The sequence below is a fragment of the Sapajus apella genome, unplaced genomic scaffold (assembly GCF_009761245.1).
Source record: "Sapajus apella isolate SASKATOON/1434 unplaced genomic scaffold, GSC_monkey_1.0 scaffold41, whole genome shotgun sequence".
Lineage (NCBI taxonomy): Eukaryota > Metazoa > Chordata > Mammalia > Primates > Cebidae > Sapajus > Sapajus apella.
In genome coordinates this window covers 17,508,311-17,535,541 of record NW_022436981.1, presented here as the reverse complement: position 1 = coordinate 17,535,541, position 27,231 = coordinate 17,508,311, and the positions used below count along the sequence as shown (strand labels likewise).

Genomic DNA, 27,231 nt, shown 5'->3' with positions numbered 1-27,231 from the left:
GAGTGCAGTGGCGTGATCTCGTCTCACTGCAACCTCTGCCTCCCAGGTTCAATCAGTTCTTCTGCCTCAGCCTCCTGAGTAGCTGGGACTACAGGTGTGCACCACCATGACCAGCTAATTTTCATATTCTTAGTAGAGATGGAGTTTCACTATACTGGCTAGGCTGGTCTCAAACTCCTATCCTCGTGATCCACCCACTTCGGCCTCCCAAAGTGCTGGGATTACAGGCATGAGCCATGGTGCCTGGCCACTGAGAAACACATTTCTTGATAACTGTGTACCTATTGTTATTGCGTTAGCCTTCTTGCATGAGAAGGTTTCTATATAACTGGAAAACATCCATTAAAAATGACAATTGAATTAAATGTTCAAATGACCCATCAAGTAGCAAAAATGTACCTCAAGTCTTTATTGTCTTCCCAGGATTATGGATTTGACCAAACAAAATAAACAGCCTTGGCAACTTAGAATAGTCATGACACCAATATATTTTTTAAAATATAATTTGGATCATTTAATCTCTTCCATGATGACTCATGAAGTATAGCACTTTCTTTCTTTCTTTCCTTCCCTCCCTTCTTCCCTCCTTTCTTCCTTCCTTCCTTCTTTCTTTTTTTTGAGAAAGTCTCACTCTGTTGCCTAGGCTGGACTGTAGTCATGCAATCTCAGCTTACTTCAGCCTCTGCCTCCTAGGTTTAAGCAATTCTCCTGCCTCAGCCTCCCGAGTAGCTGGGATTACAGGTGTGTGCCACCACACCTGAACAATTTTGCATTTTTAGTAGAGATGGGGTCACTATATTGGCCTGGCTGGTCTTGAACTCCTGACCTCAAGTGATCCACCCACCTCAGCATCCCAAAGTGCTGAGATTACGGGTGAGAGCCACCAAACCCAGCCTAGTGTAGAGCTTTCAATGATGGAAGTTTTAATCACTCAGGAAGGACCAGGCAGCTCTCCAGACTCTCTATGAGTCCACACTCAACACTGAATTCATATTCTCTTAAATATAAATTTTGTTTCTTCAATTCAGGTGCATAGCACTGTTTAGTAAATGGGTTATTATAGGCAATTTGACTTGAACCATGAACCATATTCAAATTGCATATTTTAACAATTTCAATCCTGGCTGATCTAGCATGGAAATCTGCCAAAGTCTTTCCTTGGCATTCAGTTAGTTCTTGTTCTACTTAAGTTAGCAATTTTATAAACTGGTCAACTTCTTCATTCGAGTTTTCAGCATTCCTATCCCATCCATATGATATAATTCTTGAGTTATCAGAAACCTGTATTCATGAGTGTTTGTAAGCATTCTTTACATCCTTTCCATGAACCTTCGTAAGAACACAACATTTTAGGATTTTACTTGATTGTGAAGAGATTTCAGAAAGTTCACCAGAATTAATAAACTATAGATAAGACTTAAAATGGTTATGGTTAAAGATGTAATTAACAGGGAAATTTGGCTGTTTCTGTGTCCTATAATAACTTAACATAAATAAATAATTATTATTGATAATATATACTAACACATATCAGAATATTAGGAATCACATACAATTTTGAAACACATTTTCATAATATACCCATAAAAATATAACTCAAAGTTAAGTATCATTTATTTTATAATGCTTTCCATGTTATTTAATATAACAAATTACCCTGTTTATTATCTCTTTTTTGGATGCTTCAGGGAACTTTTGAACATCCTGAAGTTAGTATGAAGTAAAAAATACTTAATTTTAGAATTTGAAATTGAACTTCAGGAAGTCAAAGGCTTTAAACACTATCAAAATAGAATCACAGATTACTGCAAAATAATAGTATTTCATTTAGCCTAACTGATAATTAAAAGGTTTTCAAAAGCAAAAATTTTTATTCTTTGATGAAGAGGAGACTCAGTTTTCCAAATAATCAAAAGATATAATAAAGACAACATGAAATAAAATCTGTCTCTCCTCTATTTTTCTTTGCATTTTACTTAAAACATGACAGAAAATCTTTTACTCTTATTAATACTACAAGAAATTATTATTCAAAGGAGGAAACAGAATTTTACCTTTTTCCCCTGTGAGCTCTTCAGAGAAATATGAATTTTAGTTATGCATTAGTGTATAATCAATACTACAGCTAATTTTAATAAAACCTTATAAACAAATACATTCACCTTCAATCAGTTTTTGAACACACAAAATTTCCAAAATCCTTTTATAGACTTTTACCTTTTTTTCTATTTTCCCCAACTTTGAATATCCATTTAATTTTATTGATATCATTTTTTCATTTTGAAAGAAAGTTTAAATAACCTCTAAACTAGACAAAATTGTTTTTTCTCAACAAACACACATTTTCATTTTCTCATCAAAAACAATCTTGCTTTTCTTGTACACTTTGTATATAGAATTATTTATTTTATTTTATCTTATTTATTTATTTTTTGAGACAGAGTCTCACTCTGTCACCTAGGCTGCAGTGCAGTGGTGCAATCTCGGCTCACTGCAAACTCTGCCTCCCAGATTCAAGCAATCCTCCTGCCTCAGCCTCCCAAGTAGCTGGGGTTACAGGCATTCACCACCATGCCTAGCTAATTTTTGCATTTTTAGTAGAGACGGGGTTTCACTATGTTGGCCAGGCTGGTCTCCAACTGCTGACCTCAAGTGATCCTCCCAGCTTGACCTCTCAGAGTTAGGATTACAGGCACGGACACTGTACCCAGCCGAATTATTTATTTTAGTAGTTATAATTACATATAATAACTTAAATTTTAACTCTTAGAGTAATTCTAACTACCAGAGTAAAGCCTAGGAAATAAGTGATTTTTGAACTGTTTTATATCAGTATTTATAGATGAAAACTATTTCATAATTTTTTTAGAAAGTTATTGCCTCAATTATTTTTAATAGATCTCAATATATTTACCTTTTCAGTATCATACAAAAATAAGATGCTAAAGGATAAATATATGTTAATAATTAAACTTTAATATTTTAACTGACTTAGAAATGACTCAGATATTTAATGAGTATTTATTTCTGAATTTTTTATTTTTTATTTTTATTTTTTGAGATAGATTCTTGCTCTATCACCTAGATTGGAGTGCAGTGGCATGAACTTGGCTCACCGCAATGTTTGCCTCCCAGGCTCGTTATTCTCCCACTTCAGCCTTCTGAGTGGATAGGACTATGGGCACACACAACCATACCCAGCTAATTTTTATATATTTTGTAGAGATGCATCTCACCATGTTGCCTAGGGTAGTCTCAAATTCTTGGGCTTAAGTGATCCTCCCACCTCAGTCTCCCAAAGTGCTTGGATTATAAGAGTGAGCCACTGCTCCTTGTCCTATTTCTGAATTTAACATGGCTTTAAGATTTTAAGTTACTGAAAATAATTTTGAAAAAATAACATAGGTATTTTCCCTAATGTCTTTCCCAGTCATCCTGCATCCTGAGTGACACCTAGGATGGCTAGGAATGCCACTGCCCATCCGGGTCCCTAATTTACACACCAGGTGTAGAGTTAAGGACCGAGGACAGAGCTATGAAAAGGATGTCTGGAGGATCCAACCCCTCTCAGCATGGCCAGGAGGCAAAGCTGGAGGAAGGAGGACAGGCCACATTGGGCTTGGCAATACCCTGCAGCTGGTGGCCCAGGTACAGTGGACACACATGTCTTCAGGCCTCAGAATTCAAAGGCTCAAAATCAAAGACATAAGCTCACAGTAAGATGTGTGAAAGGCTTCAGGGAAGCCCAGTGGCCAGCCCTTTGAGTGTCAGCTTACAGGCAAGCACATATTAAAACTTTACAGAAGCAGCAATATTATGACCTTAAAACACGGCAAAAACAGCATAAACCTTTCTGACCAGTAGATCCAGGAAAAAAAAAAAAGTCTTATTTATATTTAATACTGACAATTCTGAAGACATTCCTGTTTTATTTTGCCAAAAATTTGAACTAGCTACATTTGCCAAATATTATATTAGATCAGAAAGAAATATCTGATACAAATAACACATACAGACATATAGACAGACACACAGACAACAGCAGAAGTTATAGTTTTCCGAAATATTTTTCATTTGCTAGATTTCAAATAGTTTTTCTTTCCCCCATTTCAGACTATCAATCTTCCAATTATCTGTTTCAATGCTCTAAGCGATTGTTAGGTGGACAACCTTAAAATTTCACTTCTAAAGGGATGACTTTTAGGTAAAACAAGATAGAAATTTTCCCTCTCAAATGTATACAGTTGAGACTTTAGGCCTAAATATTGTACCATCTTTTGCCCAAATCAACGAGGGAGGATGTGGATAAATGTGGATAAATGCCCAGTTAAGACACAATGGATAGGAAAAAGTACTTTAAAGGTGAGGCTTGTTACATAAATCTAAGTCAATTACAAGTCTCTAGTAACTTAGTCCTTCCTCTCTTCCTGCTGCACAGAGGCAGGAACCCTTAAAAATGGAGATTTCCTTTATAGATGTACATTTCTTTTACAAAAGTGTTTAAAAACAGCCAGCTAAGTGCCAGAAAGGTGAATTTGGAGACCAATTTAGTTCAACAGGCAGTCTTTTTAAGTTAGACACTATTTTTTAGCTAAAATTACTGAGGTCAGGTTGGAGCCCATTAATTAATAAGGCCAGGAAATAATTCTCTATGTGTGGACTCAGCAGGGATAGCTCTGAAAAAGAAAAAAGCCTACTTTACTTGGGGGCTTACCTTTCATGAACACTTTATATAACTCTCTTTTTATCTTTGGGGCAGGATAGTAACTAAGCCAAAAGATTAGCAGATTCAGTTTTTCTTATCAATTAGCTGCTTAAGCTTTTTATTTGCCTTTTGAAAGGCTTTAAAAAGAGGCAATAGAAATATTCACATTTTTTAGAAGCTTCTGCACATCAATAGGTGTCCCCAGATATGCCTAATGTGGGAGTCCTCATTTTTAAATGCACTTCTTAAAGTTAGGTGTTCATTTGGAACATTTCACAATAATTTTAAATTATCTTCATAAGATTTTGCCTTTTTTGTAAATATTTGCGGCTGGTAGGACCTAATAATTATGCGTGTAGAGGTACATGTAGATGAAAATGGAGCGCTCAGTTCTTCAGTAATTAAGGATCCCATTTTTATGCTGAATATTGCTTTTGGCACTCACATGTTGAGCAACTTAAGCAAAGATTTTCCCCTACCTAACGCATTAGAAAAACAAAAGGGTTAGAACACAAAATCCTGCTGAATTTCTGAAAGCCAGAGTTCACACCTTCTGCAGTATTGCCACTTCCTGCTAGTTTGTCTGCCCAGTCAGCCTCTAAGACTTCTAACTGGATATAATCCAATTAATTATTGAGTCCAACCCAGTCCAGTTTCTGTCATGACTTCTGAACCCAGTTAAGACAAAAAATGTGCACATACAGATTAAAGTAATCACAACACAAACACATGGATCTTCATAATCTGAGAGACAACTTACTCATGATCCCTAGTTGCGTGGAGAGAGCAATGCATACAATGGACCCAGCGTGAACATTGCTTAATCACTCAATGCTCCTGGGGGTTGCTGGAAGCTCTACTTCAAATCCCACTTCTGAAGCCATCTGTTAGACAAAAACCTTTAGAAAAATAAAATTTTAAATTTAGTTAAAGAACAATTCAAGAGTCAGACAGCCCTTAGAACCAGAATAAGAATATGTTCAGAGCGACTCTTAGCCTGTCACATGGTCAGATGACATTCATGGACAGGAAAAGGAAAGTGATGTACAGAAGATGGAAATGAGGTACAGAATTAGTGTTTGAACAGGGTTTGAAAAATTAGACGCTGTGATTGGCTGAAATTCTGTGATTGGTAGAAGAGTAGTTTATAGTCTGCTTAGAAATTTTTAAGTCAAACTTAAAATATGTAAGGAGGAAGCTTTAGGCTCAACTTAATTTAACAGTACGATTTGATTTATATAAGTGTTTATAAAGGAGAATGCCAAAGCCCTAGAAGGACTTGCTACTTTGTGGAAAGGTCAAAGTACAACCCAAACCTCATCACTAGGGCTAGTAGGTTTTTTACTGAAACATCATTCACATTGCACCTAAGTGTAATTAAAAGATGAAGGATTAAAGGGAATAAAAATGCTCTACTGGAGCTGGGACAAATGAGGGATTCAATACATTTGTTTCATCTATTATAGCTATGTTTATATGCTGATCACCTTAGCATATAAAATAAAACTAAAGGACTGAATGAAATGTGTGACATGTATTCTTTTTCTGAAACCCCTACTCCCTTTTTTTGAGCATTTTTCTGGAGTAGGTAATGTATCACAACTTAGTTTTTGGGCTTTTTCTTTTCTTTCTTTTTTTTTTTTGAGTCCGAATCTTGCTCTGTTGCCAAGGTTGGAGTACAATGGCGATATAGCTCACAGCCACCTCCGCCTCCCAGGTTCAAGTGATTCTTTTGCCTCAGCCTCATGAGTACCTGGGATTACAGGCATGTGCCACCATGCCTGGCTTATTTTTACATATTTTTAGTAGAGACGGGGTTTCACCATGCTGACCAGGCTGGTCTCAAACTCCTGACCTCAGGTGATCTGCTCACTTCTGCCTCCCAAAGTGCTGGGATTACAGGTGTGAGCCATGACACCTGGACAGTTTTTGGGCTCTTATTGGTGAAATCCTCAGTTAGTAACTGGGTAAATTGTTTTTACTTTGGTTAAGAAATTTTCCCTTTTGATTTGGTTTATATGAAGGAAGGTGAATGTTTTTAAAATGACCTTTTTCTTGTCTTGGATCTCTGGCTTTTAGGGAGTAGAATAGCATTTTGAAAATCAAAAGATCTTTTTAGAAACTGCATCTTTCATTCATTCTTGTGGCCTGGGGCAAGTTACTCTGAGTCTCACTTTTCTTATTTGTAAAATGGTGTGATTTTATTACCTTGAAGGGTACCATGAGAAAACATGCTTGACAATGTGCTTAATTTTAACACATCGTTATTTAATTGTTCATTCAGTTGCAGGTTAGGGTTTGAGCTGTTAAAGTTTATCTCACCGGATTCCTTCCATTTATATATGAGAAGATTCCTAAAGTGTCAAGCTAAGATAACTGTTAGTCTGCTCTTATTGCATTGATAATTATATACCTGGCTAAGTATTTCATTTTCTAAATAACACTTCTTTAAAAGACCATATATATATAACAAAAGTAAAATGATAGACTATGCGTTTCTAGCAAAACAATTTTTAGAGATGATAAATATGTACAATAAAGCTTTATATTACTGCCAGATTCTATCAGAAGTGTATTGAGAAAATTTATGCAAATATTGAAATTGAATCCTAAATTACTTAAAAAATTATTATATCACATATTAAATACCATATTATCGAAATATAAGGTTATCTGGAGTGAAAAAGACCATGTGAAACTTGAAAATTACAGAAAAATTTAAAATAACAGAAAAGCCTTTGTTCTAGGAACTATAACTTTGTTAATATAACAATAATAACAATGCATCATAATTACATATAAACACCAAAAAATGAAAATCTTTCTTTTTCTGTTTTAGCCCTGGGAGACTGAATTGGTTTTATAGACAAACTGATACAGCTGTTCCCCGGCAACTACAAAACATATATTTATATAACTCTCTCACAGATGTAAAACCTCTCAGAGACAGATTTTCAAAAAGATACTAAGCTCAAAACATTTCCAATATACTTTTTGACCCTGACCCTGTCACTTTCCTCTCCCCTCAAACCACTGTGAGAGGTTTGCAAAAAAAAAAACAAAAAAAAAAAACTTAAAAATACCCGTGTCAGCTTTTTCAAAAATTTTAATATATTTTTTCAGTGACAACTTCTTTGTCTCGGGACTGCAGGGGTGACTCTGTTCACTGTTAGTGCTGAGATTCCTGAACTCCCTAGCGCCAGCCCCTGCCTCACTGCCCAACTCCCTGCTGGGCATATCCTGTCATGTCAAGGATTATAACTGGATTGTGAAAGTTAGGTTATTTTTTTTTAAATGCATTTTTTTAAGCTATAAAATAGTCTGGGTATGATATTTGTTTTACACATATAAAACACAGTCACAAAATAGCACTTGATGAATTCAAGTACTTTTTTGAATTAAATATTGATGCAATTATTAATTATTCATTGCATCAATATTCATTTTTCCTCTTTCATAAGAAAAAAGAGAGTAGAGAATACAATTCTTCAGAAACTATGGTTTCAGACAGAAAGGCTAGAGATCCTGAATAACAGAAATCATAAAAAGTAAACTTTTTAGCTGAAATAGGTTTTGAAAAATTATTTAGAAATGAATAACATAAAATTCCCAAAGTAAAAAATAAACATAGAAATCTTGAGTAATTAGACAAGATCTTAATTTACTTAATGATATTTTCTGTGCCACATATAAAAGGAGATAGAGAATATCTAGCCTATCAGCACAACATTGGGCTTTTAAATGTTGAGTTATTGAAGTGATTTTAGAAGTGACAAAATTTTCATCATTATAAAAGTCTTCTATGCTCATTAAGAAATCTAGCTATTCAATTGTAATACTTTTTTGACATCCATATATAGTTGTATAAATAATTTGTTATTTGGCTTTTTATTTAATAACAACAGGACTCAACAAAAGATGAAGGCAATGAGACTGAAGCCAACAGCATGCATAAATTAAGAAAGACGAGGAAGAAAGTCACTAAATCACATGTTTATTCAACTGAAGTGGGAGAAATGGATATATCCAACTCAAATGGTATCTAACTCCTCTGATCTCTCAAAAATGATGTGGTCAATGGCAATCTCCATTTGGTCTTTGTTTTAATAAAACATCTTCCTTTCTTCTTTGGGAGAAGCAAAAGGAAAAAGAAACAAAATTTATTCCTATATAGGTGACATAAAAGATGGCAAATATAAGCTTACAATGTAAATATATAAAAATAATCAAAATATTTACAATTTAAAGGGGGTCAGAATTAGAGTGGTAATAGTAGAAAAAAAAAAGAGAACAAAACAGAGGAAAGCACAACTAGGAAGAGAGACAGTCTTCTGCTCCGAAACTGCATACAGAAATCATTACTGAGGATTTGGGGAGGTCATAAGAACGGTAGGGAAGGTGTTTTCATAACACATGTTGGAACTCCAACTAGATTTCAACAGATCTGACACACTGCTAAACCTAGAAGTTAATCTGGGCAACAGGCTCAATCCTAGGAGTCACTGTGTCCTAAGGCAGGACACTAGGAATTCCCAGCATATGGTTAGAATAAAAAGCAGTCAGATTTTAGTAGATTTTATTATTTATGTATAATTTTTTTGAGACAGAGTCTCACTCTGTCACCCATGCTGGAGTGCAGTGGCGTGATCTTGGCTCACTGCAACCTCCTCCTCCCTGGCTCAAGCCATCCTCCTATCTCAGCCTCCTGGGTAGCTGGGATTACAGGAGTGTGCCACCAAGCCAGTCTAATTTTTTTTTTTTGTATTTTTAGTAGAGACAGGGTTTCACCATGTTGGTTGGTCTGGTCTTGAACTCCTGACCTCAAGTGATCCACCTGCCTTGGCCTCCCGAAGTGCTGGGATTATAGGGTACGGACATAAGTCACTGTGCCTGGTCTGTTTTTAAATTCTCTACAAACAATGCACATTTTTGGTCAGCGACTAGGGCAGACCACTCTCACTGCCTCTCATTTAATATGTCACTGCTAGGAATATACTATTTTCTCAAGTATTCCTCTCCATATTGTATTAAGAGACAGTTGAAAACAAGGGCAACATATTTTAACATTTTTCCTTATTACTACAGAGAGGATCAGAGACCAAATGGTGTGCCACAAATTAGGGAAAATGAGCAAACCAGTCATGGGACCTGGCTCTGCTGAGTCTCAACTGTCACATGATGACAAGGACTCTCAGGATGAGACAACAGTGATAAAACTATTGTCCCCCAGAACAACAACCAATGTTCCTAGTGGTGAATTTAACCCAATCTCTGGTAAGGATTTACTGGTAAGGATTTGGGAACAAACTGATATGTGGTTCTAGCCACTAACCCCAAGTTTGTATTTGAATTGAGAGAATGCAATGTTGGTTGAGGAATACCAGCCTGGGAGTCAGAGCACTTACAAAAATTTATATACCTATCTTTTATAAAATGGTTTGCAGTTTTCTTTATCCTTTAGGCTGCTCATGTGAAGAATAGAAAGGTTGCAATGGAAGATGTCTCACTTTTTCTAAAAGTAAAATCCTATTTCTAAGTTTCTGGCTTATTGATAGTAATGTAATTATTTTGGTACATGAATGTATTGTTTAAAACTCTCTTGGATGAAAATGCTAGAAATTAATTCTAAAAGGAAATCTAAAGGCCAGGCACAATGGCTTACACCTGTAATCCCAGCACTTTGGGAGGCTGAAGTGGGAGGATCATTTGAGACCTGGATTTCGAGATCAGCCTGAGCAACATAGGCAGACTGTCTTTCTACACACACACACACACAAAAATTGGCTGTATGTGGTGACACATGCCTGTGATCCTAGCTACTTAGGGGGCTGAAGTGGGAGGATCACTTGAGCCCAGGAGGTTGAGGCTACAGGAAGTTGTGATTGTGCTATTTCATTCAAGCCAGGGTAACAGAGAGAGACCCTGCCTCCTCCACCCCTTGCCAAAAAAAAAAAAAGAAAATAACGGAAATCTATGACAGCTTAAACATATAAGATTTGGAAAGATGAAAATATACCAGAGTGGGAAGTTAGAGGGTTAGTTACTACCACATTACCCTCACTTGTGACACCAATTACAAGTTTTGGAATTCCCCAAGTAACGACTCACTGAATTCACTGAAAGCTGTTATATTCACGGTTATGATTTATTACACTAAAAGGATACAAATTAAAATCAGCCATGGGCAGTCCAGGGAAGTTCTAAGCACAGAATGTTCACTTGTCCTTTCTTAGTGGAGTCACGGACAGCACTATTCTCTTGGCAATGATGTGAGAAATGTTGCGAACCAGGGAAACTCACTTGAGTCACGGTGTCCAGAGTCTCTACTGGGGCATCATGGTTAACTGGGCATTTGGCTGACCTCACTCTCCAGCCCCTTTGGAGATCAAGCGGTTACTGCATGAGTTGAAATAACCACTATAAATAACATTGTTAGAGTTTCTGGCATGGCCTAGAACCCCTAGGTAAACAAAGACACTGTTGTCTGGCAAGACATTCTAACTGCTTGGAGATTATCTCCCAGGGAACAAGGGCAGAGACCAGAGCTCTCTTTGGGCAAGGGTAAATCCTTTAGTATACACAGGGCCCAGGGAGGAGCTAGAGCCTGGAAAATAAACACTATCAGAATTCTGTATGTATTAGTCTTCTATTCCCACCATAACAAATCACCACAAATTTACTGTCTTTTAAAAAATACAAATGTACTATCTCACAGTTCTGTACATCAGAAGTCTAGGCTGGCTCATCTGCTTTCCTTGTTTCAGGTTTTCCAAGGCTAAAGTCAAGGTGTTGCCATCTGGGTTCTTATCTAGAGACTCTAGGGAACAGTACACTTACAAGCTCCTTCAGATTGTTGAGAGAATCCAGTTCTTTGTGACTGTAGAAGTTAGGTTGTTGTGTCCTGGCTGGCTGTCAACTGGGGTGGCCCTTATTTCCCAGAAGCCTCTCTCCGGTCTTATATCTCAGAGATAGCATGCCTCAAATCCTTCTCATATTTAGAACTTTTCTGAATTCCTTCTTCCACATCTCTTTTCTGCTCTCAACTGGGAAAAGCCCTCTGCTTTCAAGGGCTTAGATGGATAATCAAAGATAATATCCCTATTTTAAGTTCCATAACCTTAATTACATTTGCAAGTTTCCTTTTGCCATGCAATTTAATACATTCACATGCTCCAGGGATTAGGTGTGGTAGAAATTTTCGATGGACTATTCTGCCTACTGATAACGGAGACTAGCCATGGAAATACTGGGTAGAAGAGGGCAGTTCCCTGGCAAAGACCCCACCCTAAAGCCTGGAAACCCATGGCTCTAAATGGAAACAGGCATTTCTGTTTTTACTCCGAAAAGTTGCCTTTTCCAAGACCACTCTGGCCCACCATGCCCCTATCCCATGCCCATATAAACTTCAAGCTCCACTGGCAGAGCAGCAGAACAGCAAGGGAGAGAAGGAGCATGTGAATGCAGAGAGGAGCTTGGCTGGGGATGGTTGGAAGGGAGATCTGTGGCAGGACAGCCGAACTCCAGGGGAAAATAATATTCCCACTCCATCCCATTTCCTGATCCCCAACCATCCCACTGAGAGCCACCTCCGTCACTCAGTAAAATCCCCACATTCACCATCCTTCAAGTCCATGTGACCTGTTTCTTCCTAAACTCCAGACAAGGAGCAAGGTACCTAGAGGACAGGGTATAAAAGGCTGCTTTCCTGACTCTCCGCCGTACTGGTTTAACACCTAGCCATTTGTGAATTGCAAAGCTAAAAGAACACGGTAACACCCCTAAACACTGCCGTAGGGCTGCTGCCCAAAAGCTCTTAGCTTGGCTCACAGGCATGTTCCCCTTCCCATAAGTGGTTTGAGCATGGTGGCCGAGTAAATGAGTCACATCCCTTTTGCAAGTCTCGAGAGGGGGTCAGGGAACTCTCTGGTCTCACTACCACACCATCTCTCAAATCTGAATTTCTCTCTTCTTCGGCTTTATGAATTTCTCTGAAGTGGAGAACATAAGCACTAACGACCTCTGAACATCAGGCAGCTGTTGATACAGATGCCCACAGGGGACAGACAGTTAATACAAATGATGGGCTGGTGTAAGTAAATAGGGAGTGGTGCTGCTGATGAGAAACTGGAGCAGAGAGCAACCAACTAGGGCCCCAGAGCCAAATTCAGCTTGCTGGTCAGTTTTTGTAAGTAACGTTTACATATTATTGATAGCTGCTAAGATGACATTGTGCTTAGGGAGTAGCTGCAATCAATACCATATGGCCTACACAGTTGCAAATATTTACTATCTGGTCCTTTACAGAAATGTCTGCTGCCTCATGAAGTAGAGGTTGGCTGTCCCATCTAGACTACCTCAGAGTTCCAACCAGTTGTTGCTATGCAGAAGTATCTACCCTGAGTTGCCAGATTTAGTTTCAAAAGAAATTTGAACTCAAGATTTCTACATAAAATTTTCTAATAGTGAAATGCTGTCCACTATTTCAAAAAAGTTTCTAAACACTGGGAAGACTAATCAGATAATATCTGCGGGCCACATAGGCTCCTCCAGAGATTGTGATAATTGTTTTATATATTCTAGTTTTAGCTACAAAAGAGAGATGGATTTACCATTTTTTTGTCTTAAGTCAAAAATATGGAGAAAGATCTTGTGTCATAAGCTCTCTTTGCACTGTCAACCATGACTTATGGGTACCATTACTAACTTAGCTTCTTTAGCTCAGAAGCTCTCTTTTTGGCCCAGTGTATATTAAGTTCTCTATAGGCCCTCAGTACCAAACATTTAAACCGCAAACCAATCACCTATACATAATTTAAAAATAACCCCACCAAAATAAAGGTAAGGAATTTTGATATGGTATTTCTTCTTTGGAATAACTTCTCTGAGTTTTTTGAAAAATAATACTTTTTTTTTTTCAAAGAAAAACCCCCCTTTTCTCCCATTTTTTATGTATTGCTTTTTTTTCTTTTTTCTGCTTTGTACCTGGTTATTCTGCCACCTAGGCTTCCCACCAATGGCTGAGCTAGTATGATGTGGCCAGAAGGCAGGGTTAAATTTGCAGAAACATAGCCACAATAATGAAAGATGGTGGGACCTTGAAAGAACACGGTCTTGTGCTACGTGTGCAATAACTGAATGTATTCCGGAATTTTCTGTCAAATGCACTTTTTCCTTTCTTTGAGTTCACATTTCTGAAAGCCCAAATGCCTCTTCAATCTCCCTTTAATAAGTGACCATGGCTTGTTCTCTATAACTGATATATGTCCTCGTCATTGAACACGGACAAAATTTCTCCAAGGCCTTCTAGTTGCTATAGAGCTTTGAGGGTTTTTTTCCTTTAAAAATGTTTTCTTATTTTTTCCCTAAACATTCACAGCACTAAAACATCCTCTATAAAAACACATTGATTTAATTTATTAGTCCTCTGAGGGCATAGAAAAGAACACCTCCCAGGAACCACACTGTAGGAAAAACAAATGAGCTCCTGAACTGGCAATTATCTGTCTGCTATTCATCATGTGCAGCTGGGAGAGGCTGACCAAAAGGTTTAATTGTAAGTAACAAATATGATTTATCTGAAGAAAAGAAATTCAGACAATGATGCAGCAAGATCAGTTGATGCCTTGAAAATAAAATTGAATTGGCTAGTGTGCTCATATTTGGTGAAAGAACTGAACTTTTAACTGAAAAATTGATATTTAGGATATATACTAAAATATATGGTGACAACTTTTATTAATTAGACAAGGTCAAATCACACAGGATGTATTCATTCATTCACTCACTCACTTGTTCAAAAAATATTTGTCGAGTGCCTATGAGATGCCTGTACTGTTACAAGTAGCAAAAAAACAGCAGCTTGTAAAACTAAGCCTCGGCTCTCACGGAGCTGACAGGCAATGGGGGATGACAGGAACATGTGTGTATACAGTGTGGCAGGTGCCAGTAAGGACAGTGAAGAAAATAGAAACAGAATTATCCACTGTTATGTATTGAATGGTGTTTCTCCAAAATTGTTATAATGAAATCCTAACCTTCAGTGCCTGAGAATGTGACCAAATTTGGAGATATGCTCTTTAAAGAGATAATTAAGGTTAAATAAGATTAGTACGGTGGACCCTAATACAGTATGACTCATGTCTTCATAAGAAGAAGATATTAGGTCATGGACATGCACAGAGAAAAAAACATGTGAAGACGCTGGAAGAAGATGGCTGTCTACAAGCCAAGGAGAGAGAGTCTTTAGAAGAAACAAATCTGCGGACACCTTTGACTTTGGACTTCTAGCCGCCAGACCTGTGAGAAAAAAAATTTCTGTTTAAGCCACCTGGTCTGGGGCATCTGTTATGGTAGCCCTAGCAAACGAATATGTGTACTGTACTCACTGTCCAACCACAGGGCAACTTGGAGACTTAAAAATGAATCAAGGGTTAGACCTGTCCACATTGTGATCAAGTCTCACACAATTAATACTTCAGGTGATTATGTTTAATATTTTTTCAGCACTTTCACTGTGTGAATTGATCCCACCTTTGCATTTGATGGCATGTTTATTATCTACAGTTGCCCCACTTTATAAAGTTCTATGAGGGCAAGGGCTCTTTCTGGCTGATTTCTAGATACACATTCAGTATGAATAGTATGTGATGATGAAAAATATCTATGTTGAGTGAAAAAATATTATACTTATTTAAAAATAATATGTATTTTGCAGAAAATTTAGGAGATACAGATAAGGCAAAACACTAGTAAGATTACCTGTTATCCTATTACTGGTGAACCAATAAAATTACTTCTCTCGTTTTATAGGAGATGTCTTCTTTATAGCTTATACATAATTGCTTATTATGTTTAGAATAGTCACTGTCTAAAAATTTCCATATTATTATTGTTAAGACAGTCTCTGTCACTCAGGCTAGAATGTAGTGGTGTGATCTAGGCTCACTGCAACCTCCACCTCCAAGGCTCAAGCAATTCTCATGCCTCAGCTTCCTCAGTAGCTGGGACGACAGGTGCATGACACTACACCCAGCAAATTTTTGTATCTTTAGTAGAGACAGAGTTTTGCCATGTTGCCCAAGCTGGTCTTGAACTCCTGGCCTCAAGTGATCTGCCCACCTCAGCTTCCCAAAGTGCTGGTATTACAGGAGTGAGCCACCATACCTGACCCATATTTCCATGTTTTAAAATGCCTATAAATTTTGTTTTAAGGAGCATTATTCATCTTGGGCTGAACACCCAGTATTTCAGAGTAGGTTGGGAATACAGCAAGTGCTAATTTAGCATGAAACACTTTAATTGCTACAGTTTAATTGTTTGTGTTAAATGGAAGGTAGTTATAAAGCCTCCAGAGTTTCAGAGTAGCCAAATGCATCAGGGAGAGCACATTATCAGTAATATATTTGCATATGTGGAAACATTTATTTTTCCCATGCTTCATGTACTTAAAATCTACTTAATCTATGTTTCTAAACTGTCAATCTTTATGGTTATTTTTAAAGATAAATTATATTTTGAAAAAGCATACTCAGGTATCACTTTAAAATTATAGCTGCTCAATATCAGTGATGTGACAGATGGGCAGACATGATCGTGGCATCATTTACTAGGGCTAGAGTAATTGTACTCACTTTATGCATTTAAGTGCCACTTATATGGTGCTTACTGTCTACCAGTAACTGTTAATAACGTGTTTAATCCTCAAAACAAGCCTATGAAGTAGGTTGTATGTTACTGATAAGAAAGCCAAGGCATAAAGAAGATAAGATTGTTGCTAGGGCAAAGGCAGGATTGGAAGGGAGGTAGATGGGCCTCAGTGTTTTGTGCTAATCACTATACTCTGCTGCCTCTCCTAAAAGTTCTGACAGCAACTAACATTTATAATATATACTATTTGCCTGACTGTTCTATGTCCTATAGACATATTAATTTAATTTGTGGTAATAAGCCACACAGCATGAATCAAAAGTGGGAATTGTAGCTTCAAACCTGCAGTGGACTGATAGTGTGGTTTGGAGTAACTCATTGTACCACTTTGGGACTCAAGGTAAAGAGTTGGTTAAATTAGATGACTTATCTCTAAAGTTCTAGCTCTAAAGTTAGAATTTGCGAAGTATCTTAAAAATCTTGAAAATAACTTTTTTTATGTTTCTAATTTTAAATTGAGTATGCAGTCCAGATTTTTCATCTCTTACACACTCATTCTTAAAAAAAAAAAAACACTTTTGTTTGCTTATTTAAGCAAGTTTCAAATTTGATAGAAATATGTAGACTTCTTAGAGTTAGATGCCATTAAAAAGATATAAAAGCCCTTCGGGCAAGAAACTCCCAGAATAAAACAAAATCCCGGAAAATAAACAAAACCAAATTCACTTTTAATCGTATAGAAATTAAAATATAGAAATTAACAGTTAGTTCAAGAAGCCCAAATATGTTCGATGATAGTCACTTGCAGACAGACTTTTATGGTCTCTTTTTTGCTGTGAACTCATGTAAATATATTCTAATTTCCATAAGCAAAGGGATTTTCAGTAAGTATCTACATATGATATTGCTATATCTTTATGCAAATAGTGTCAATTTTGTCCTCATCCTAATTGATAAATGATCTCTTAGGCTGTTTAGGCGCAGTAAATTTGGGAAGATGATAAGGGCAGGATAAGAAAGGTAAGATATCCAACTCTAAGCCAGTGACAGGATGAATATCTAATGTTTTTGTTAATCGTAATGATTAATTCACTACTCTATAGTTTCCTTTGCTTCTCAGTTCATCATAATCTACTGAGTTAGAACCTTTTTTTATTTTGCAGATTGCATGAGGGACAGCAGTCAAATATTGACCCCACCTCAACTCTCTTCTAGAATGAAACACATTAGACAAGCCATGGCCAAAAATCGCCTCCAGTTTGTACGATTTGAAGCAACAGACCTTCATGGTGTGTCCAGGTTTAAGACTATCCCTGCACACTTTTTTCAAGTGAGTTTTATACACAGTTGTGACTGAATGTAATTTCATGACCATTAGAAAGCAAATGGTTCTTATTACTCTTTCTTATTTTCTTGTAATCTATACAGCAATTCAAGCTGAAAATCAATAACTTATTTTGTTTCTTCTCTTGTTCCTCCAAAACACATTATTGCTCCCCAAGGAGCTAAACATGTACTCTCAGCTCTCAAACAGCAATTTCTTTACCCAGTAGAAATACAAAACTAATTAAGACTGGTAATTTTAGTCCTTCTGCATTGAGTAATTTTGCACCACAGAATTATGTTTTCTCCCTTACCGCAATTATGAAGATTATATTTTATTTGACATGAGAAAATTGCAACAGAAGACCCAAGAGCAAACATAAAAGGGAAAAAATGATTAAACAGAAAGAATTTGCTAGTTAAGCAACATATCCCTTTCAGCTCCTAATTCTGCTAAGAAAACATGCCATTTTTGGATGACTTAATATATATCAAATTCCTAAAAATGATATAAAGAAATATTGTGTTTCCGTTGTTTTGAGACTTCCTTAATCTTTGTGTCAATATTTGTCATGTGTTTATTGCGATGACTGAGTTGTTGTGTTAATTAAACATCACATTTCTTAGCAAGGGACATCAGGTAGGTACTATTTAAGAAAGTGTAAAAGTTAAGCATGCTCTAGGTTTAACTATTTGAAAATGTTATACTTTTATCACTTTAATATCAGATCCTAATTTTTAAATTTGCTTTATGTTGGGAAAAACTTGGCATCTCCAAAAACACTTTTTAAAGAATTCTAACAGATTCAAACTTGTTTCTTAAGGAATTATTTGGACCTGCTTGCAGATATTTCCTCTTCATCCAGGCAAGAATACATGTTGTTTGATTTTTATAAAAAAATGTGTATTTTCTTGTGGACTGGCTCAGAATATCATTCAAATGAGTCTCTTTGAATCATAAGGAAAAATAACTGGCACTTCAAAGTACTTGCCAAAGACTTCAATAAAACACTGTTTGTTATTCAGTTTTTGTCAAAATTTAGTCATTTAGTTTCCTAATGGCATCTAAAAGCCCATATATAGAACATTACCCTAGTTTCTCAGTGGAATCCTTTCACAAAAATAAAACAATATGCTGCTTATTCTTGCTAAGGATTGATATAATTGACATAAGAAAGATTCTACATGCTTTTTTTTTTTTTATCTAACTGCTACTGAAAATATTTTTCATTATTTTGTTCAATATCCCACATATAAAAAACACTTTTTTTTTCTGGAGTTTAGCTAGAGATAAAGTTTGTTTATCATGAGAATTTTAATGTAACTTATTATACATCTTCACAAAGGCTAAATTTATTCTTAGTCCCAGTTTCCAAATAACTAATTTTCTAATTTCATTACCTAGTTATTATTTTGTTCTCATTCAATGATCATAGAGTATGTATATTTTTTAATAAACCACTTTAAATTTATTTTTCAAACTTGTGAAGATATAAATAATAAATATTAGCACAATTAAAATTTGTAATTTAAGACAAAACAATTTATTCTGGAAAATTTGCGGTGAATAGACATTAAAAATAGGTTCGAGAGGCTGGGCGTGGTTGCTCATGCATGTAATTCAGCACTTTGGGAGGCCAAGGCAGGCAGATCACCTGAGGTCAGGAGTCTGAGATCAGCCTGGCCAACATGGTGAAGCCCATCTCTACTAAAAATACAAAAATTAGCTGGGTCTGGTGGTGGATGCCTGTAATCCAGCTACTCAGGAGGCTGAGGCAGGAGAATCGTTTGAATCTGGGAGACAGAGGTTGCAGTGAGCCAAGACTGTGCCATTGCACTCCAGCCTAGGTGACAAGAGTGAAACTCTGACTCAAAAAAATAAAAAGATTCATTTGTACGAAATAACCTAAACATTGTGTGTGTGTGTGTGTGTGTGTGTGTGTGTGTGTGTGTGTGTGTATTCCTTACTCTGTCCCCTAAAAAACCAAGATTCATTTGTGCAAAGTAACCTACACATTGCATGTGTGTGTGGTGTGTAAGGTTTAAACGTTACAACCAACTTATACTATCTTTGTTCTATCAGTAGGGTTGATTTTTGTTTAAATTACATGCAAGTAATGTAGGCTTTTTCTATATTTGATCTAGCCAAAACATGATATTTGCTATAGGATGCATAATTAATTCTTGGCTTATTTCTAAAGATGACCTTTAATAGGTCCAAGTTTCATTTGTGATAAGGATTTAAGTTATTCTGAAAAAATTTTATTAAGTGAAGTTGTTCCAGTGCTTTATATCTATAAACACTATTTAAGACAATATATTATCATGAATATATTCATATATATTTATATATTTTCCATAACTAATGGAAAGTAGTTTGCATTCTCTATGTTCAAGAAAAGAATAAAGCAAATTACAGTGTTGGAAAAGAGTGCTCAGAAAAATATGGATTAAATAGTCTAAAGAATAAAGTGTGATCTTTTACTATTTTTTGAGTTCATGAAGGACTATTGGAATGAAATAGCAACCAGCTGTTCTCTGCTACTCACAGCCAAGTGAATACAAACACATACTTAAATTGCAGAAACTCATACAAGTCTCATGAATAAAATATATTATTCCTCATTTTAGATATGTAAAGAATTAATATACAGAATTTCAAGCTAAAAAACTGACAAGCAGAGAAATAACATTATTGCTTATAGTGAAAATATGAATTAAATGATTTCATATTATAGTATTCTAATATCTCACTGTGTGTGTGTGTGTGTGTGTGTGCGCGTGTGTGTGTGTGTGTATGAAGTTTACATGCACAGGTCCATGAGTGAGATGGAGAATTAGGTAGGCACCAAATAGTGTTTGGCTCACTCAACTTATTACTGGTTAAAGTAGACTTGGATCTGTTTGGTTAAATAGCATTTGAGAATATGTGTAGAGATGGTGGAAAGAGAAGGAGGCAGTGGTTCCTGGGCAAATGCAGAAGAGTGAATCAGTAAATTACTTTGGCTAATACCAGCCCCTCTTTGATAGCCATGCTTGTTGGGGTCTGGAAGTAACATAAATAATCTGGCTTCCTCCCAGCATGTGAGGATACACAAGAAGAAGCCATACACGAACCGGAAAGCAGCCCTCATAAGGCCCCAAATCTGCTCGAGCCTTGATCTTGTACTTCTCAGTCTCCAGAACTAAAGAGGAACAAGTTTCTGTTGTTTACAAGTGGGGGAAAAAAAGAGAAAAAGAAAGAAAGAAGAAGAAAGCATGTAGCTTGCAGATTGCTAGGGTGTTTTATTAACCTCATGATCTTCACTGACTTCATGGGAACCAACCTTTACAGTCAGTGATTTTTCTCCATCTATTAATGTAACCTTCAACCTTGTTGATATTTCTTACACATATTTTCCAGAAATTGTTTTATGTGTCTGTTCAGCTTAACCTTATTATCACTTCCCTACTGCCTGGAACAGAGCAAAAGTTAAATAAAGGACCAAAATCACTGAACCCCAGAGACAGGTAGCTAGAAAGTACCTTAGCAGTCATCTAGTCTAACAGTTGTTTTACCAATGTGGAAGCTGAGGCACATAATCCAGTAACTTGCTGAAATTCACAGAAGCAATTAATGAAAGAGCTAGGATGAGAAGGCAGATCTTTGACGCCCAGTTCATGCTGACTTAAAAGGTAACAACATTTCGGAAGCTATAACTTTGGAGTTATAGGTCCACATTCACAGATGAGGTTTCTGGGACTGTGAGACAGTGAGGTTTTTAATTCTTAAATGGGTTGGAAAAGTGAATAAAGAGAGGAAGGCAGCTGTTAGTTTCCTGGCCCTCTGGTGTCAGAACAGACGTGCTGTGTGTCATGGTACTGACCACAGTCTGCAATTTGAGAAGGATTGAGAATTGTTTACTGTAGGCTTTTGAGAGTCAGTTAACTCAGTATTACAATAAAAGAAGCAAAAATAAAGCCTTATCTGAAGGCTTAACTGTACTATAAAATAAAATGTGCTTCAGAAAGTAGTTTTGATGATAATTTCAAATAATTCCATAAGGCTTTACCTTTGTTTTTGCTATAATGTGATTTTCTTTATCATTATGCCTTTTATTTATAACTGCAATTTTCAGACCTAAGAGCATATAAGGCCTTCAAGGCTTAAAACGTTGCATTGTTTATAAAGTTGCCTTTGGGGGTTTTATTTTAAAATATTTAACATCTGATATCAAGTGGTTTTATTTTAAAATAATTAACATCTGATATCAAGTTAGTGTTAACCAACAGATGTTAAATATATATATATATATGTATACGTATATACATATTTATGTATATATATACATATATATATATGTATATGTATATACATATTTATGTGTATATATATATATATTTTTTTTCATTAGCAATGCTTTTTTCCCCCAACCCTTTTGTTTGTTTTCAAAACCTAATTTCTTAATTTTTTCCCTTCTTTAGGAGAAAGTGAGCCAAGGTGTTTGCATGCCCCGAGGTTATCTTGAAGTGATGCCAAATCCTAAGGACAATGAAATGAATCACCTAAGAGCCACCTGTTTTAATAGTGACATAGTCCTAATGCCAGAGGTATCAACCTTTAGAGTTTTGCCATGGGCTGAGAGAACTGCAAGAGTGATATGTGATACTTTCACTGTGACTGGTGAGCCTCTTTTGACTTCCCCAAGGTACATTGCGAAAAGGCAGTTGAGCCAGCTACAGGCCTCTGGCTTTTCCCTGCTTTCTGCCTTCATCTATGATTTTTGCATTTTTGGTGTGCCAGAAATTTTAAATTCAAAGACCATATCTTTTCCTGCTTCAACATTTTTTAATAACCATGATCAGCCCTTCATGCAGGAACTTGTTGATGGCTTATATCACACTGGAGCCAATGTTGAGAGTTTTTCCTCCCCTACCAGGCCTGGTCAGATGGAAATCTGTTTTCTGCCTGAATTTGGCATTAGTTCAGCTGATAACGCATTTACCCTCAGAACAGGTGTCAAAGAAGTAGCAAGCAAATATAATTACATCACCAGCTTCTTCATTGAGACTGGACTTTGTAATTCAGGGGTTTTGTCTCATAGTATCTGGGATGTCGATAGGAAGAAAAACATGTTCTGCAGCAGCAGTGGAACTGAGCAGATCACGATTACTGGGAAAAAATGGTTGGCAGGACTCTTGAAACACTCTGCTGCTCTCAGTTGCCTGATGGCGCCTGCTGTTAGCTGCCGAAAGCGTTATTCCAAGGACAGAAAAGACCTGAAGGAGAGTGTGCCTACAACGTGGGGATACAATGATAACAGCTGTATATTTAATATCAAGTGTCATGGAGAGAAAGGCACCCGGATAGAAAATAAACTAGGCTCAGCAACAGCAAATCCTTACTTGGTGCTGGCTGCAACTGTGGCTGCAGGCCTAGATGGACTTCATACAAGTGATGAGGTCTTGGCCGGTCCAGATGAGAGCACAGACTTCTACCAAGTAGAACCTTCCGAGATCCCTTTAAAACTGGAAGATGCCCTTGTGGCACTGGAAGAAGATCAATGTCTGAGGCAGGCTCTAGGAGAAACCTTTATTCGATATTTTGTTGTCATGAAGAAATATGAGTTGGAGAGTGAAGAAAGAGATGCAGAGAGAAATAAATTCTTAGAGTATTTTATTTAGAATAGAACTCACAACTACTCTTTAGAGATGTAATTATTACTTAAAGCTAATCTACCAAAACAAAAAGACTGAACTTTTATAGTTAACGAGATAACAAGACTAAGAACACTTGCCTTTTTTTTTTTGTCTCCATGGAATATTTGACAGATGAAGTAGGACCGCTGAGAAGATCCTGATAACAGAAACAAACAATAAAGTTGTGGTGAAGCTTTAATAGGCAAATTACCAGATCTTGTCTGTTAGTCATCATCTCCTATGTGTATGCTGATCTGGATACAAATATTCAATTTTGGGGGGCGATAAATATATTCACACATAAAAAAAAGACTTAAGCATTAGAAAGCAAAAATTAAATGACTTAAAAAAAAGGAGGAATAATTTTAATGGTACATATAAATTGACTTCCAGTGAGACAAATACACTAATATAGTCTTGCTAATCAAATCATATTATGAATCTAGGTTGTATGCATCATTGTGGTCTTTCTAAATAAGTTAAAGAAACTTTTGCCAAAATATAACAACAAGTAGGCAGAAGCTTCCCCTAAGTTCTTCTCTTTTCACCCTTCTCCAGTTGCTCCTGAAAGGCTTATGAACTTCAAGGTTATAACATTCTTAAGAAACAAATCCATAAGGAAGAGAATTGGGGTTGAAAACAACAATGTCCGATTTCAAAAGTAGTTAAAGCTTTTCTTCAAACAACGCTTCATATAGAAGTTCAATACATAAAATGTAGATAGAATGAAGTATGTGTGTGAGGGTAGGTGGGCCCTGTCTACTCTGCTTCATTCTTTGAAACTAGGTGTCCTTCTGAAACCTCTAGTGTTCTGTGGAGTGTGAGAATAACTGCCTGGCTAGCCAGGGCTATGTCTGGAGTTTAAGTTTGTTATTCAAATCACTGAATCTTCTGCTCACAGAGGTTGGTACCTCCCCAGAGAATATTACATGTTCCAGGCCTTTGTTTGAATGAGATAATATTGTAACTATCACTAAAGTTTAGCTTCTTTTGGGAAGAAGTCCAAAATCTACTTACTAGCAAATGAAAACACTGTTCTATTTCTTAGGATCAAACAGCAGATTTTATGTTCAATTAAAATGGACTGTGGTCTCAATTTAGATAGCAAACACACAAGCAGAGGATTAGAATTTGGCTCAGATCCTCTTATTAAAATTCAGAGTACTCAGTAGCTTAAATAGTGAAAGTCAGTCTGTCTTTCACTAATTACTCCCTTCTTTTCTCCTTTGAGCAGGAGAAGTGTATTTGGATACATAAGAAGAAAGTTCCCAGCACTTTGGAAGGCCAAGGCAGGAGGACGGCTTGAGGCCAGGAGTTTGAGTCTAGCCTGGATCAAATAGTGAGACTCCTGTTTCTACCAAAAAAAAAAAAAAAAAAAAAAAAAAAAAAAAAAGCCTGGCATGGTGGCACATGCCTGTAGTCCCAGCTACTCAGGAGGCTGAGAAGGGAGGATCGCTTGAGCCTGGGAGTTTGAGGCTACAGGGAGCCATGATCTCACCACTGCACTCCAGCTTGGGTGACATGTGAAACACTGTCTAAGGAAAAGAAAAGAAAATAAAGCTCATGGATGCATATGGGGTAGAGAGAAAGGTAGTGTAGTGTAGTGTAGGTGGGGTAAGGAAGGGAATCTGTCCTGAAACCTCCAGAATGAAATCCCACACACTACATCATGGGAGGGATAAGGAGGACCCTCATGCCAATTTTCTAGCTGTCTGCTGATATTCCTTTTTCCATATGTTCTCAGTAATAAAACCTCAATGTGTTCATTGTAAGCAATAAAAAATAAAATGAAATTTCTGAGCCTTCATTAAGATTGAATGTGGTCACGTTAATAGTTTCAGTGCAAAGAGGTGAAAGTAGAAACGTTGTATGGAAGTTTTTTAGTGCATTTTCTTTTCTTTTCTTTTTGCAATGGAGTCTTGGGAAATTTGAGGGATTTAGGAATGAAAGAATAAAGATATAAGAACAGTGAAAGATGACTTCTTCAATCTTCCCACTTCTAGAGAGGATAATCTGAGTTAATCAAAGGAATTCACACTTGTAAAAAATGGGATTGGCTCTACCCCATCCTTATAAAGTGGCATATCCCTTTATAGTCTATGGGCCTTAATGAAATATGTTTTTCTTTTTGTTTTTTGAGACAGAGTCTCGCTCTATCACCCAGGCTGGAGTGCAATGGTGTGATCTCAGCTCACTTTAACCTCTGCCTCCCTGGTTCAAGCAATTCTCCTGCCTCAACCTCCCAAGTAGCTGGGACTACAGGTGCCTGCTGCCATGCCCAGCTAACTTTTGTATTTTTAGTAAAGATGGGGGTTAACTAGGTTGGTCAGACTGGTCTCGAACTTCTGACCTTGTGATCTGCCCCTTGGTCTCCCAAAGTGCTGGGATTACAGGCATGAGCCACCATGCCCGGCTGAAACATGTCTAATGAATTGACTTCATTTTACCATAATGAGTAAAAGATATTATAAAAACACTGATAATCACAGTGGTTTGAAGTCCCTTTTCCCCCATACACATTATTAGCGTAACTTTAAAAACACAGTACTCAGAATGCCATGTGATAGAATTATATAACCAGGAATACGATCTTCAGTATTAAGCATACAGTAGTGAGTCAACAGAAAATATTCAGCCATAGATTACAAATCAATTGATAATGTAAGTTGATGTGGCAGTCTCCACCAATATTTCAGTTAGGTATGTGCTGATGTATATTCTTGTTCTTTAAAGCAACTCCAGAAGAGGCACTGGCCAACAGACTTCAGGGCTAAAGACAAATTGGGGTAGGTACACGTAAAAATCAGTTATCTTTTTCTCTATTTTTTTCATCTGTTCATAGACTTTTTATTGTTAAAGGGACTTTCTGCTGATATTTCCACCTTCTTGTTCTGGGTTAAGAGGGTCAGAAATTCATTCAGCAGCACTTCTTGAGTACCGTTTTTGTGCTAAGGCTTCTTCTGAGAGCCATCATACTAGGGGAGACCAAGACAAAGATGAACAGACAATGAAAGAGTTTTGGATCTGTGTAGCTTGAGCAGAACAGAAATAATTTTTTTTAGGCCTAACACTGAAAAAAACTATTTGGAAAGCTTCTTTATGGCTCGAAAAGGATACTTTATGAATAGCTTTACAAAAATTACTTTCTTATTTTCATTTACTGTAATTGTTCTAATCAAAGCTTAGGGGAAAATGTGATTACTGAATTTAAAGTTGGTTATTAAATGAGTATACATAAGAAATGTAAATTAAAAGCGATAATGTTTTAAGACTAGAAACTAAAACATTAGTATTGTAGTCTATTTTCAAGGACATTTTATAATCTAAAATTTCATTTTACAGTGTCTGAATAACAACAAAGCTTGAAATGATGATTTGAAGGCAATGAAAGATCAAAAAACTTGAGTCTGAATAAAAATTGAAAGCATACAGTGAAGTCTGAGATTATCACAAAACAGAATAGTGAATTGACATATTTCCAGTTACCTGTTTAACAAAATATGCTTACCAGTATGTTTGTGATATAGTTATAACTGGACAATACTTTCAACCTTGGGTTTTCCATTATAGGGGTTAGAATTTGTATCTTTTTTAAAATTTTTTTATTTTTTTAAATTTATTTTTATTTATTTTTTTTTGAAACGGAGTTTCGCTCATGTTACCCAGGCTGGAGTGCAATGGCGCGATCTCGGCTCACCGCAACCTCCGCCTCCTGGGTTCAGGCAATTCTCCTGCCCCAGCCTCCTGAGTCGCTGGGATTACAGGCACGCACCACCATGCCCAGCTAATTTTTTGTATTTTTAGTAGAGACGGGGTTTCACCATGTTGACCAGGATGGTCTCGATCTCTTGACCTCGTGATCCACCCACCTCGGCCTC

General features: G+C 36.7%; 1 protein-coding gene across 10 annotated transcripts in view; it reads left to right on the top strand.

Annotated features, from left to right (window-relative positions):
• The window catches only part of LGSN (lengsin, lens protein with glutamine synthetase domain), a 44,110-nt gene extending 17,222 nt beyond the window's left edge, over nt 1–26,888 (top strand). Inside the window, exons 2-7 of one of the 10 annotated variants that reach the window (XM_032299781.1) lie at nt 8,611–8,743; nt 9,791–9,979; nt 17,515–17,681; nt 22,139–22,337; nt 26,087–26,139; nt 26,696–26,888. In XM_032299781.1, the coding sequence (XP_032155672.1) occupies nt 8,611–8,743; nt 9,791–9,979; nt 17,515–17,681; nt 22,139–22,337; nt 26,087–26,127 (729 nt within the window). In that variant the 3' untranslated portion in view covers nt 26,128–26,139; nt 26,696–26,888. Of the gene's footprint in view, nt 1–8,610; nt 8,744–9,790; nt 9,994–14,869; nt 15,004–17,514; nt 17,682–22,138; nt 23,698–26,086 lie in introns of those variants that run through there. The other 9 variants (XM_032299780.1, XM_032299779.1, XM_032299773.1 and 6 more) reach the window with 9 other exon arrangements.
• Nucleotides 26,889–27,231: the final 343 nt, after the last annotated feature.